The following is a 14,857-nucleotide window of genomic DNA, read 5'->3' as shown; positions in this document are numbered from 1 at the left end:
AACTGACACCCAAAGCAAATCCTCAATGGTGAATGATAGAACTGATCATGCTCCTGTGGTGGCCAATAGAAACGCTTCAGTGATACCCTGAAAGCCTTGCTCAAGGACTTCAGAATTGACACTGCATCATGGGAGACCCTTGCCCAGGACAGTTCCGCCAGAGTAGTGCAATTGCCAATGGCGCATCAGCCCACAAGGAACATCAGATAATGTCAGCTCAAAACAAGCCCAAGGCACATAAAGACCATGGGAACAGTATCCCCCAATTACCTCTCAGCCTCACTGTCATGCCCCATAGAACTTTTTGTGCTAAGATGGGACTTATCAGTCACCTTCTCACTCGCACAACTCAACGCCTAGGTGACAAATGAAGATGGTTTTCTTTGTCACTGAAGGACGAACGAACAACACGATTGCCAGTTCTCATCCCTCAGTAAGATGGCGGCCATCCAGAACTTTTTCTCCAAGAAACCCTTCTCCTCCCTCTTCCATCCCAAATTCTGAAAGCTTGCGCACCAGCCATTTCTTACAGGGGTTAACGTCTGTTATTCATACCTTCCTTTGCAGGATTCACACCTCACTGTCCATGTATTCTGCTATAGTTCAGCTCACTTTATAATTTGATTTGAATTACTGGAATTTGAGTGAAACTATTCTATCCCTCAACCTGACCCTGTCCGTGCCCCTCCTCTGCTTCCCTTTCTGCAACCCCTGCTCTCCTGCCCCCCCCCCCCCCCCCCCCCCCACTTCTTGTCAGCCTTCCCACTCCCCTGTCTGAACCCCCCACCCTCTGTCTGCCACCCCTCTCCCAATCAAATTCTCATTCAGGAAATACTGCGCTCCCCTCACTTCTGTTCAAACTAAAAATAAATCCAAGTCTCTGCTTGTCCTCAAAAAGGGAAAGGACGAAGCAAGTGTATGCGATGTACAGTCGGAAATCAGCGGAGGAAGTGAAGAACGGGCTCATAAGCCTGGGAGTGGACTATTTTATTTTTGAAGACTCCTGGTGTTTGAGAAAAACAAGGTACGTGTCTGATTTAAAGTAATTTCTGATCAGAATCAGTTCAATTTTCCTCTTTAGTTGTTCCTCATTGATTGAACCTGATTGTAAATTTGGGGAAGCCCACTAGAGTCAGCTGTTATTGTTCAGATACTGTTCTCTGCCTGTGTGTACAACACATTCAATCATATTTAGTTCCAATGTTTAATGAATTTGGGTTCAAATGAACAAAAATCCTCTGCAACATCTTTTAAACATCAAAATTGTTTAAAAGTACTTTAGGACAGGCATTAGATTGCTGTACCTCCCATCCTGGATCTATTTACAAACTGCAGCCAAGGGGATTCCTGGGGTTGGTATGTAATCAACTTTGACCTGGATGGCGTGAAGCTTCCCGAATATTGTTGAAAGCTGCACTCACACAGGCAAATGCAGATGGTCCCATCACACTCCTGACCTCTCAATAGCAAATGTTGGTCAATCTCTGGCATTTAAATAGATGGTGCAGGTTTCTGGTTAATTGTGATCGGCAGGATGTTGCTGATGGGGGGAGGATTGAATCATTGCAATGGTGTTGAATGCCGTGTGGAAATACTTGGATATCCAGTTCATTAAACTCGGAATCTTCTGGTTTATTTGCTGGTTTCATTCTAATAGCCCAGTTCAATGTCGTTGTTGGAATGACTGCTTTAGTGGGATACAGGGTAATGTGAGTGAGCTAAATTAGTGGCGGTCCTGATCTCGTCTTAATCCAGTGGTCCCACACCCTGGAAATGAATAACTCCTCCCACTTCATTGCTAGGACGATGGTGATGCTGTTCACCGTCTCAACTGAGGCACTGGGATTAAACATAAGAGGGAACTGACTGACTCATAAACCCATCCAATCACTGGATATGGAGTCTCCCAATTCTGAATTACAAAATTCAAAATGAAGATGATATTTTGAATAAGTTGCACCGAGCAGGATTAATTAACAGATTTCTGTTTCACACAGGCCGGGGTGCAGTATGCCAGAAATCTGGGATGTGGAAGATGCACAGAATGCAATGAAACCCCCCCTGTGCTCCGTCATTTCCAAGTCGCCTGCTCCTCACTTCACTCCTGTGTTTCAGAATGATGTTTACAAAGTCTTAAAGATAAAGAAAAGTCTCAACTGGACATAGAAATCTGGTCATTTGGGTGAATAGAGGCTTTTGAGGCGGAGTCCAGTTAAACATCACTGTGCAGATGAAATATTCCAAATTGCTTGTAAACAGCAACAGGAGGTGTGAATGAAGATGAAAACAAATGTAGAAATATAATCTTTGTCAGTGTTTCTTTATAAGCAGAATTTTCATGTCTTTATGGAGTTATGCATATGTGATTATTTTCAATAAAAATTTTGTTAAGAAAATGAGATTTTGTTGTTTTGTCTGTGCAAATGTTTTTAGTGAATGCTGTACCTTCTAGTTGTACCTTCTAGTTGTACCTTCTAGCCTGTATTCAATTTTCTCTCCCTTCTCTCCACGGCTGCTTCTGAGTTTCCAGCATGGTTTAATTTGATTTCTCGAGTTATATTTTCTGAACTCTTGCCATTTATAATACCTTTTAATAGTGTCACAAGTAGACTTACATTAACACTGCAATGAAGTTACTGTGAGTATCCCCTAGTTGCCACACTCCGCCACCTGTTTGGGTACACGGAGGGAGAATACAGAATGTCCAATTCACCTAACAAGCACGTCTTTCCGGACTTGTGGGAGGAAACCGGAGCACCCGTAGGAAACCGGAGCAGACACGGGGAGAACGTGGTGACCCCACACAGACAGTGACCCAAGCCGGGAATCGAACGCAGGTCCCTGGCGCTGTGAAGCAACAGTGCTAACCACTATGTTTGCCCCCCCCCCCCGAAATCCCGGAAATTGGGGGTCTGATTTTTCTGGATGTGGATGTTGAACAATAGGAGAACATTCCTCTTTCCACATCTCACCAAGCTGCAGAGACAGGAGGGTCGGAGCTCAAGCCTGCCAAAGGCACAGACTGTGCAGAGAGTGAATGCGACACGTCACCACGTCGATATTCTGATCATTAGGTGTTCAACACTGGGATGTCTTGCAACACCTGGCAATACAACTTGCATTTATATAGCACCTTTCACAGTTGCCATTGGTAAGCAACAAATGCTCTTAGAAGCAAATTGTTTGATCATTCATTAGAAACATAATCAGCAAGGTTCACTTGCCTGAAGTTTTTGTTCATTTTGTTTCACCTCACTGCTATCAAGACCCTGTACCAATAAGGACATTAAGGGAAGCTGCCCTGCAGATCCCAGGATGGATATGTATCCTAGAACAGTTCCTACTTCACCCTCCGCTAGCGCTCAGTGGACAGCACTATTGCTTCGTTGTGAAAGGTTGTGCGTTCAAACCCTGCTCCAGAATCTCGACCACAAAAATCCAGGGGTAGTGATCAGAGAGGGCTGCACTGTCAGAAGGGGCTGACCATTGAATGTGCTATGAAACCAAGACGCTATGTGCCTTGGCAGATGGCCCCCAGTGTTCAGTGGAGAAATAGGAACAGCTTAAACGCCTTCAGTTTGTGTTTGTTCCACATGAGATGCTGGGAGTTAAGAAACCTTCCAAAAGAGCCACCTGGTGGCCACAGTCTGCAGTTGCACTGTGACAATTGACAGCAAAAACGAGCAATGTTAACCGAGGAATTTAGTAAAATCATAACATTTGATGTAGCAATCGGGTAATGTTTTTTTTAAAAAAATGAATAAGACATTGCCATTTTACTAAAACAGTGTCTGCTGTGGTTGTTCAAACAGGTTTCTGTTACATTTTGACACATTCTGTTTGTCACATAGAGAAATAAACTGGCCACTGGCAGCTACCAACACTTAACCTCGCCACATTTTACACTCGGCCCAACCACCCAGTCAAATAGTTTACCAAATATTTAACAGAGGTCCATAAACAGCCAGTTTTAGAAATACAGCCGTGGAACTCTCCTGGGACTGGTAGAATGTGTATCGAAATGTGATTGCATTGCTCAAAGCACGGAGTTCTTTCCGAATTTTATTCTGTTGAATTGGTGAATGTGTAGTTGTGTCAAATTGTCCAGAAGCATTTAATCTCCCACTTTTCCCTTCATTGCAAAGCACTCTGACAGACTCCTGCACGCGACTCTGCTGCTCTCATTGCTGGGGATTCATGCAAAACATGGAGTGTGTGGCCACGTTCATGGAGATGCACCTTTTCTCAATAAATAGCAATTCACACCCCAACCATCGTGTGCAGAATACAACAAATCATGTGACTTAAGTTGCGTGGTAGTCAATTTCTTTGGTAACCTCAAGTTGAATCAATCTTGCATCTTGATTTCTGTTAACTGATCGCTGTGCGAGAAGCAGAAATACATTGCAGCATTCCATTCTGGACTGCGTGAGGCGTGCACCTTGAAGGAGTTAAATCCCACATAGGGTGTGTTCATCATTGGTTCCTGGGGATGGAGTCACGTCAACTCTGATCAGTGGGTGGTGTAACCATTCCATTGCTGAAGATGATGCTGACAGAGTTACAGTCGCAAGTTTGGTCTGCAAAAGGAAATGGCTGAAACACCTCAATCTAGACGCTGTGACATCAGACACCAGAGAATGATTTTAGTCCAGGAACTGCAGGGTGAAGCGCCATCTCCACTGTTGTCTCCCGATCTATGAAGTTTCGTCCACCTGTCTGCTTGGATCCTGCGTGTCAAATTGTAACTCGGGACATTTCAAAACCAGGTAACTAACCATTTGAATCAACGTTGAAGGCATTGCCCATTGCTGGGCTCCTTTATCACCCACAGTGGCAAAGCACGGAGAGTAAACAATCCATCCTGACATCCAATAAAACCCTGGCTCGTCTTAAATCTGTCCACAGACACGAGGAGTAGGGTCGCATTCCTGATGAGAAGAGATGTGCGGAGAGGGCTTGGGGGGGGGGGGGGGGGGCGGGTGCAGAATGGCCTCGTTCTATTTCACCGGTTTGTATGTGCCCTTCATTCATACACAATTCAAGAGGCTCATTCTTCACTGATACAGTCCGTCTCCTTCAGCACACTGTCCAGAAACAGGTGCCATGGCCAACATTTGAATATTAAACACTTTTTTTGAAGTATTTTAATTGTAGAACGCTAAAATAAATGATTTTTGACTGATTCCAGTCTTTTTTCTCTTTATATTAATTTAAAGGTTTAGTCTGTTTATACATTCAGCAACAGTTTATATATTCTGTCCAAGGGTTAATCATCAATTAGCTCATACTGAAAATATACATATGGTGCTCATTCTTGGTTGTAGATACAATGACACATCTAACCTCCCAAGGCTGGTGAAAGTAGCTGCTTTCTAATCATCACCATTGATCACAAGGTCAGTGATCTGCAATCGTGTCATCGGGGACACAAGGCTGGCTTTATGCATCGTCCTCTGTGAAGTACCATACTAGCAGGACAATGACAGCCTGCCACACACGGTTTAGTGCAAGGACCAATTTCATTCCAGTTCTCACAGGTCTTGGAGCATCCTGGACCACACGTGTCGTACACAGCGCCGTGCTGACACTGCGTAGCTAAAAGGAGAAAGAATAAAGATTAAAAACACTGACACACGGAGCTGGATTCTCCGATCTTCAGGCTATGGCCTGACGCTGGCGTGGGAACGGTGGCGTTTTACGGCCAAATATTTGGTGCAAAACCGCCACCGATCCTCCGTTTGGCTGGGGACAGGCAGGCAGCATGGAGCACCCGGCTCTAGCTGCCAATTATGGCCCTGAGAATTGCCGGGTCCATGGCCGTGCAACACGGTGCTGGCTGCGTGCGGACCCTGCCTGCAAAATAGTGCCCCCCCCCCCCCCCTTTGGCCACGCCGAGTTCCCGACGGATAATAGCACACGCGACCGACGCCATCGGAAACTTGGCCAGTCGGGGGCAGAGCATCGGGGGGTGGGCCTCAGGCAACGTCCTGAGGCCGTCGATACGGCGTGTGGTGTACTAGAGTACGCTGCTTTGGAGGGGGAAGAGCATCGCGAAAGCAACGCCGTCCCCGATTTCGTCAGAAACAAGTATTCTCCAGCCGATTGCCAAACGCGAACTCGGCGTCGCCGATTGGCCGAAGAATCCAGCCCCACTATCTTCCATCCTTCTGGAGTATAAGATCTTTCCTTGGTTTCTCCAGGGTAGTTTTAGCAATATTTTATTCAGGGACTTCTGCTGCATTTGGGAACTGAGGAAAATGAATTACCAGGTGGGTTAGCAGATCCCTGTGTCTGTCGGTCAAACCAAGGGCAGTATTTGTGGCAGAGATCAAAGACAATTGTTTTAAAGTCTTAATATTTAATTAGAAATTTGTGCTCATCCATTCAGAAGTAGTGGAGGAGCTGTGAGAGGGGATAGTGTGACAGAGCTGGGTATGTTCAACGTGCATGTGAAAGCTAAAGGATCTGCCAATTAGAATTTTGCATTATTTGAGGGTGAGAAATGTGAGTCCGTAACTAGTGTCTTAAACTTAAATAAAAATGATGACATGGATGAAGCCAGAATTATTATAGTGGACTGGGTAAACAGCAGAGGCCTGATGATTGGAAAAAGTAATGGGTATACTAATAGGAATACTAATGGAAATATTAATAGGAATACCGATAGGAATGGCAATAGGAATACTAATAAGAATACTAATGGAACAAAAGGCTGATAACCTTTTTAATTTGTTTGTTCACTGGATGTGGGCTTCACTAGGTTGGCCAGAATTTTTGCCCATCCTTAATTACTCTGGAGAAGGATGTAGTGAGCTGTCTTCTTGAACCTCTGCAGTTCATGAGGTGTAGGTACGCCCACCGTGCTGTTAGGGAGGGAGTTCCAGGAAGTTGCCCCAGCGACAGTGAAGGAACGGCCGATATATTTCCAAGTCAGGGTGGTGAGTGACTTGGAGGGGAACCTCCAGGTGGTGGGGTTCCCAGGTATCTGCTGCACCCGTCCTTCTAGATGGGAGTGGTCGTGGGTTTGGAAGGTGCTGCCTTAGGAACCTTGGTGAGTTACTGCAGTGCATCTTGTAGATGGTACACACGGCTGCCTCTGCGTCGGTTGTAGGGGAATTGAATGTTTGTGGATAAGGTGCCAATCAAACGGGCTGCTTTGTACTGGATGGAAAGTTCCCAATGGATTGGAAAACACAAATGTAACACCTCTGTAGATAGGAGGTAAACAGAAAAGAGGAAACTAGAGACCAGTTAACCTAACGTCTATCATTGGGCAAATTCTAGAATCCATTATTAGAGGCAGTGGCAGCACATTTAGAAAATCATATCACCATCAGTGCTGGAGCCTCAACTACTTACCTCTATAATAATGACTCGGTGAAGGAACTGAGTGTATTGTAACCACACATGCTGACGATATAAAGATAGTAAGAAGTCTTACAACACCAGGTTAAAGTCCAGTAGGTTTGTTTTGATGTCACTAGCTTTCGGAGCGCAGCTCCTTCATCAGGTGAATGAAGAGGTATGTTCCAGAAACATATATATAGACAGATTCAAAGATGCCAGACAATTCACATTCCAAGCATTGTGATCTTACCCAGGCAGCTTATCTCCGGCCGCCAGTGTACGTGGATACCTTCTCTCTGACAGGCTCGCATGTAGGCAATGAGAGACTCACAGTAACAGTTCTTGTGTACTGGACACTCACACATATCTGTGACACAGGATCTGTGAAAAACACAATGTACACATGAGAACGCGCTGGGGAGCTCTGCAAGCAATGTTTCAAAAAGGGATTGAAATGTTTAACTTGTCTTAAGATGCAAGCATAACATTCAGTATACCTCTGCACATGAATCCTTTCTCTTGTTAATCATTATTAAACATCTCTTGGCTTCTCATCTAAATAATCTGATGTTAAACCGATGCCCTGTTTGCTCTCTCGGATGTAACTAATCACACGGCCATCTTCCCCAATATCCCGGCCAATATCTAACCCTCAACCAACGTCACAAAACCAGATCATCTGCTCACTGCTACATTGTTTGTGGATCTTCTTAAGCACACTTAGCTGCCACGTTAAAGATTTGCATTTCAGACCACACAAGTTGGGAACAGCAATGGCCACTCGGCCCCTCGAGGCTGCCCCGTCATTCAATAAGAAACATCCTCTCCACATCCACCCTGTTAACAGGATCGTAAAGGTTTTGATCAGGTTGCCTCTCACTCTCCTAAAGCATCGTTGATGATTACCCAATGTCCAATTCAAGTGGGAGCTATAAAATAAATGGCAGAACCATCAGGAGCATCGAGACACAGAGATCTGGGTGTGCAGGTCCACAGATCCTTCAAAGTGGCAGCACAGGTGGAAATGGTGGTAAAGAAAGCATACGGCATGCTTGCCTTCATAGGACGGGGCATTGAGTATAAAAGCTCGAATATTATGTTACAGTTATATAGAACATTGGTTCGGCCACTTTTGGAATACTGTGTCCAGTTCTGGTCACCGCACTGCCAGAAGGACGTGGAGGCTTTGGAGAGAGTACAAAAAAGTTTACCAGGATGTTGCCTGGTATGGAGGGTATTAGCTATGAGGAGAGATTGAATAAACTGGGATTGTTCTCCCTGGAGAGACGGAGGCTGAGGGGCGACCTGAAAAAAGTTTATAAAATTACTAGGGGTATAGATAGAGAGAACAGTTGGAGGCTTTTTCCCAGGGCGGAAATGACAATTACAAGGGGGCACAAGTTCAAGGTGAGGGGGGATAGGTTTAGTGGCGATGTGCGGGGGAAGTTTTTTACACAGGGTGGTGGTGGCCTGGAATGCACGGCCCAGTGAGGTGGTTGAGGCTGATAGGTTAGCAATGTTTAAGAGTTATCTGGATAGACACATGAACAGACAGGGTATAGAAGGATACAGGTGGTTGGTCTAGACAGGACACGTGATCGGCACAGGCTTGGAGGGCCGAAGGGCCTGTTCCTGGGCTGTATCGTTCTTTGTCCCAAAGTGCTTTACTGTCAATGAAGTATTTGAGAAGTGCAGTCATTGTTATAATGTAGGAAACATGAAGCCGTTTTCTGCATAGCAAACTCCCATAAACAGCAATGTGATAATGATGTTTCCTAAATTACATTGTGCTTCAGACTTAGGGGCAGTGGGCTTCGGTGAAGAGAAATGTAGAAATACAAAGAGAATGGTCAAGACATTGAACAATATAGAAATATGGCGAAAGGTAAGCAGAGTGGGTTGGGAAAGTTCAGAGAGGTTAATTAAATTCGTACATCGGAAAATAAATTAATTGCAGGGAATGGATGTAAAAAATTGAATTTAAATGTTCTCGATTTGAATGTGTGAAGTGCCCAGAATAAGATAGAAGAACGAGTGGTACAAATGGGGATAAATGATTTAGAATGAATCACCGTTACAGAGACATGGGGCGCGATTCTCCGACCCCCCCCAGTACCGGGTCGGAGAATCGCCGGGGGCCGGCGTGAATCGCGCCCTCGCCGTGTCCCGAATTCTCCACCACCGGAGATTCGGTGGGGGCGGGAATCGCGCCTGTCGGCGGGCCCACCCCCGGAGATTCTCCGGTCCACGATGGGCCGAAGTCCCGCCGCTGTCAACCCACGCCGGCTGGCGTGGATTGTACCACCTTTCAAACGGCGGGACAAGGCGGCGCGGGCGGGCTCCGGGGTCCCGGGGGGGGCGCGGGGCGATCTGGCCCGGGGGGGCGCTCCCACGGTGGCCTGGCCCGCGATCGGGGCCCACCGATCCGCGGGCGGGCCTGTGCCGTGGGGGCACTCTTTTCCTTCCGCCTTCGCCATGGTCTCCACTATGGCAGAGGCGGAAGAGACCCCCTCCACTGCGCATGCGCGGGGATGCTGTGAGCGGCCGCTGACGCTCCCGCGCATGCATCGCACGCCAAAGGCCTTTCCCGCCAGCCGGCGGGGCGGATATCAGTCTGGCGCGGTCCTAGCCCCTCAAGGTGAGGGCTTGGCCCCTCAAGATGTGGAGGATTCCGCACCTTTGGGGCGGCGCGATGCCGGACTGATTTGCGCCGTTTTTGGCGCCGATCGGCAGACATCGCGCCGATTGTGGAGAATCCCGCCCATGGTTACAAAGTTATCAAGGGGGGAATAAATCTTAGAATTCCTACAGTGCAGAAGGAGGCCATTCGACCCATCGAGTCTGCACTGACCCTCTGAAGGAGCACTCTGAAAGATCATGAAGTAGAATCAATATGGATAGAAATTAGGAAATACAGGTGGGAATTATTTATAAATCCCTCTAACAGTAGTTATACTATTAGTCGTTTGGTAATACAGAACTTGAGTATGACTGAAAAAAGGGACATGTCAAAGCTAATTATGATGGTATGAGGCATGAGCTGGCTATTATGGACTGGGAATCATTACCGAAAGGAAGGACAGTGGACAGGCAATGGCAGCATTCAAGGAACGAACAGGCGAAATCCAAAAGTTGTTTATTCCTATTTGGCGCAAGAGTAAGAAGGGTTCTGTGGCCAAACCATGGCTTACAGGGGAAATTAGAGATAGTGTTAGATTCAACAAAGAGGCACAAAAATTAGCAAGAAAAAGCAATAGACCTGAGGATTGGGAACAGTTTAAAGTTCAGCAAAGGCGGACCAAGGGATTGATGAAGAAGGAGACAATACAATTTGAAAGTAAACTAGCGGGGAACATAAAAACTGACTGTAAAAGTTTCTATAGGTATGGAAAGAGAAAAAGACTGACAAAAAAGAATTTAGGCTCCTTACAGTCAGAAACGGGGGTATTCATAACCGGGAACAAAGAAATGGCCAAGGAACTAAATTTAAACCTTGCTTCTGCCTTCACAAAGGGAGAGAAGACATGAATAATGTGCTGGAAGTTCTGAGAAACACAAGTTTCAGTGAGGAGCTGAAGGAAATCAGTATTAGTAGAGAAATGGTTTTGGGGAAATTAATGGGATTGAAGGCGGACAAACCTCCAGGGCCTGATCATCTTTATCCCAGAGTATTTAAGGAAGTGGCCCTAGAAATAGTAGATCCATTGGTGGTCATTTTCCAAAATTCTTTGGACTCTGGAATGGTAGCAGATGTAACCCCATTATTCAAAAGGGAGGTAAAGAGAAAACAGGGAACTATGGACCAGTGAGTCTAACCCGGGTAGGGAAGTTCCTGGAGCCCATTATCAAGGATTTCATAGCACAGCATTTGGAAAGCAGTGATGTCATCAGACAAATGCATGGATTTACGAAAGGGAAATCATGCTTGACAAATCTAGAATTCTTTGAAGATGTAACTAGTAGAGTTGACCAGGGAGAACCAGTGGATGTGATTTATTTAGACTTTCAAAAGGCTTTCAACAAGGTATCACATGGCAGATTACTTTGTGAAGTTAAAGCACATGGGATTCCAGGTAGTATCTTGAGATGGATAGAAAGCTGGTTAGCAGACAGGAAACAAAAAGTTGGAATAAATGTTTTTTTTTGGCAGGCAGTGACGAGTGGGGTACCGCAGGGATCTGCGCTAGGACCCCAACTGTTCACATAATATGTTTTGGATGAGGGAACTAAATGTATTATCTCCAAATCTGCAGATGATACAAAGTTGGGTGGGAGGGTGAGCTGTGAGGAGGATGCAGAGATGCTTCAGCGGGATTTGGACAGGCTGAGTGAGTGGGCACATGCACGGCAGATGCAGTGTAACGTAGATAAATATGAGATTATCCACTTTGGTAGTAAAAATAGGAAGGCAGATTATTATTTGAATGGGTGTAAATTGAGAGAGGTGGTTACTCAGCGAGAGCTTGGTGTCCTCGTGCATCAGTCGCTGAATAGTGCGCAGGTACAGCAGGTGGTAAAGAAGGTGAATGGTATGTTGGCCTTCATAGCGAGAGGATTTGAGTACAGGATTAGAGATGTGTTGCTGCAATTATACAGGGCATTGGTGAGGCCACACCTGGAGTATTGTGGGCAGTTTTGGTGTCCCTATCGGAGGAAGGATGTTCTTGCTATGGAGGGAGAGCAGCGAAGGTTTACCAGGATTCCTGGGATGGTGGGACTGTCATAGGAGGAGAGACTAAACCGGTTAGGATTATATTCATTGGCTTATAGAAGAGTGAGAGGGGATCACACAGAAACTTATAAAATTCTAACAGGATTAGACAGGGTAGATTTAGAAAGAATGTTCCCGATGGTGGGGAGTCCAGAACTAGGGGTCATAGTTTGAGGATAAGGGGTAAATCTTTCAGGACTGAGGTGAGGAGAAATGTCTTCACCCAGAGAGCGGTGAATTTGTGGAATTCGCGACCACAGAAAGTAGTTGAGGCCAAAACATTGTGTAATCTCAAGAAGGAATTAGATATAGCTCTTGGGGCTAAAGGGATCGAGGGATATGGGGGAAGGTGGGATCAGGGTATTGAACTTGATGATCAGCCATGATCATAATGAATGGCGGAGCAGGCTCGAAGGGCCGAATGGCCTCCTCCTGTTTCTATTTTCTATCTATGTTTATCAAGATCCCAGTTTAAGAGGAAAATAACAATTTATACTGTATGAAAGAGAATGCTGATTGGCTGGCAAGTATAAGCTGATTGGTAGAGGCATTGCCATGGAAAATGTTGTAACAATGGCCGCAAATTCGTATCCATTGGACCTGCCGCAGAATCACTGGACAATCCTGCTCGCAGCTAAGCTAAAATAAACGCTTGCTGGATTTGTGTAAGAGCGGTGAACTGCTGTGTGATATAGATGACAGGGTTCGTCCTCGTGGCTCACTGCGTTCGTGTACGTATAGACTGTCCGAGACACACAAAAGAGCTGTCCCTTTACGCACTATCTTCTCTATGAGCGGTTCAGCACAGCATGAATTGGCCGACTGATTGGGTGAATTGTTACACTCAGTTTTGAGCAAGTTTTCCACACACACAGTGAAGGATCCTTCACATTTGCAAAGACCATACAGGACTTGCATATCGATTGTGACCATGTGTCCCTGTGCTCAGTTGACACAGTTAGCCTATTCACCAATGTTCCACTTGAGGAAATCACAGATCTTTGTCCTGCAGGACAATATCATGGCAATCCAGCCCCGTCACCATTGGGTGAAGCAGTACTCATTGAGTCTATGAACTCGCCAGTTTGCACAGTTGAGTCCAGTTTTAGTAACACCATGTATGGCCAAATAGACAGTGTTGCTATGGGATCCCGTCTAAGCCCAGCTCTCACAAATATCTCTGTTGGGTTCCACAACAAACGAGTCATCGATGGAACGACAACTAAGCTCCAGATGATACATCTGCTGCATTTGAATCCACAGCTATGCAGCAGCAACATGAGTGATATTCACCACTAACGGGATGCTGCCGTCAAGCCAAAAATACATCTCGTCTGTCACACAAGAGTAACATGGTGTGTGAATTTCAGTGTCAGAGAGATTCTGGGTATGTAGATCATACATCCCAAAGACTGGCGGATCATATCAAACTGCACGTCCCTTCCACTATTCCACAATGGGCAAGGTATAGACCCTACACAACCAGCCAATGCTTACAAAACTCACAACACCGTGTCCAACAACAGACATGACTGCAATTGGACAACATTTTGCTCATGTCCTTTAGGGAAGGAAATCTGCCGTCCTTACCTGGTCTGGCCGACATGTGACTCCAGACCCACAGCAATGTGGTTGACCCTTAACTGCCCCTCATGGGCAATTAGGGATGAGTACCGGAAGTTACATATACGAATGTACAAGGCCCCTGTTCTTTACAGACAAAAAGAGCATGTACGCACATTGCACCTGTTCCAGGTATACAATAAAGTGACAGTCATTCACTGATTCATTCCACAGCCTTTTTCAATCAGTCTTAAGTTTCTAGACTTAAATTTCAAACAGTGCTTGGCAGTTAACTGTCAGTCACCATCAACTGGTGCATTCTCCATGGCAACGCCTGTACCAATCAGAGTCCACTTGCCAACCAATCAGCAATCTCATCTCATACAGATATTTCCCCCGATATCAGTGTTCTGTTAAGGTACAAGACAAAAAGCTCGGTCAGACCCCATTTGGAGTATTGTCAGCAGTTTTGGGCCCCGTATCTAAGGAAGGATGTGTTGGCCTTGGAAAGGGTCCAGAGGAGGTTCACAAGAATGATCCCTGGAATGAAGAGCTTGTCGTAGAGAAACGGTTGAGGACTTTGGGTCTGTAGTTGTTGGAGTTTAGAAGGATGAGGGGGGATCTTATTGAAACTTACAGGATACTGCGAGGCCTGGATAGAGTGGACGTGGAGAGGATGTTTCCACTTGTAGGAAAGACTAGAAGCAGAGGACACCATCTCAGACTAAAGGGACGATCCTTTAAAACTGAGATGAGGAGGAATGTCTTCAGCCAGAGGGTGGTGAATCTGTGGAACTCTTTGCTGCAGAAGGCTGTGGAGGCCAAATCACTGAGTGTCTTTAAGACAGAGATAGATAGGTTCTTGATTAATAAGGGGATCAGGGGTTATGGGGAGAAGGCAGGAGAATGGGGATGAGAAAATATCAGCCATGATTGAATGGCGGAGCAGACTCGATGGGCCGAGTGGCCTAATTCTGCTTCTATATCTTATGGTCTTCTGGACACGCCTCTTTTTCCAACAAAACTAAAATAGTTATACCATTGGGAATAGCATTAAACAAGAAATTACTGGAGCCATAACAAAGGCAATGTAATAATTGTGAGCAACTTTAATCTTCATGTAGACCGGGACAATCTAACAGGCAAGCATGATCTGGAAGATGAGTTTAAGAATGTCTTTGTGACAGTTTCTTGGAGCAGTAAGTTGTGGAACCGTCTGGGGATAAAGCTATC

General features: G+C 45.7%; 2 protein-coding genes across 4 annotated transcripts in view; one reads left to right on the top strand and one right to left on the bottom strand.

Moving 5' to 3' along the window:
• Window positions 1-2,396, top strand: part of dpy19l1l (dpy-19-like 1, like (H. sapiens)) — a 105,469-nt gene extending 103,073 nt beyond the window's left edge. For all 3 annotated transcript variants that reach the window (XM_072466855.1, XM_072466856.1, XM_072466857.1), the window contains 2 exons: window positions 899-1,024; window positions 1,998-2,396. In XM_072466855.1, coding sequence (XP_072322956.1) covers window positions 899-1,024; window positions 1,998-2,166 — 295 coding nt within the window. In that variant the 3' untranslated portion in view covers window positions 2,167-2,396. The remainder of the gene's footprint in view (window positions 1-898; window positions 1,025-1,997) is intronic.
• Window positions 2,397-3,684: 1,288 nt separating this feature from the next.
• The window catches only part of bmper (BMP binding endothelial regulator), a 191,573-nt gene continuing 180,400 nt past the window's right edge, over window positions 3,685-14,857 (bottom strand). The window contains exons 13-14 of the mRNA XM_072468655.1: window positions 7,601-7,731; window positions 3,685-5,598 (exon numbers count right to left, since the gene is read on the bottom strand). Of these exons, the coding sequence (XP_072324756.1) occupies window positions 5,420-5,598; window positions 7,601-7,731 (310 nt within the window). The 3' untranslated portion in view covers window positions 3,685-5,419. The remainder of the gene's footprint in view (window positions 5,599-7,600; window positions 7,732-14,857) is intronic.

Source organism: Scyliorhinus torazame, chromosome 11 (assembly GCF_047496885.1).
Source record: "Scyliorhinus torazame isolate Kashiwa2021f chromosome 11, sScyTor2.1, whole genome shotgun sequence".
Classification (NCBI taxonomy): domain Eukaryota; kingdom Metazoa; phylum Chordata; class Chondrichthyes; order Carcharhiniformes; family Scyliorhinidae; genus Scyliorhinus; species Scyliorhinus torazame.
Note: the sequence above shows the minus strand (reverse complement) of the source record. Positions and strands in the feature narration are given on the sequence as shown.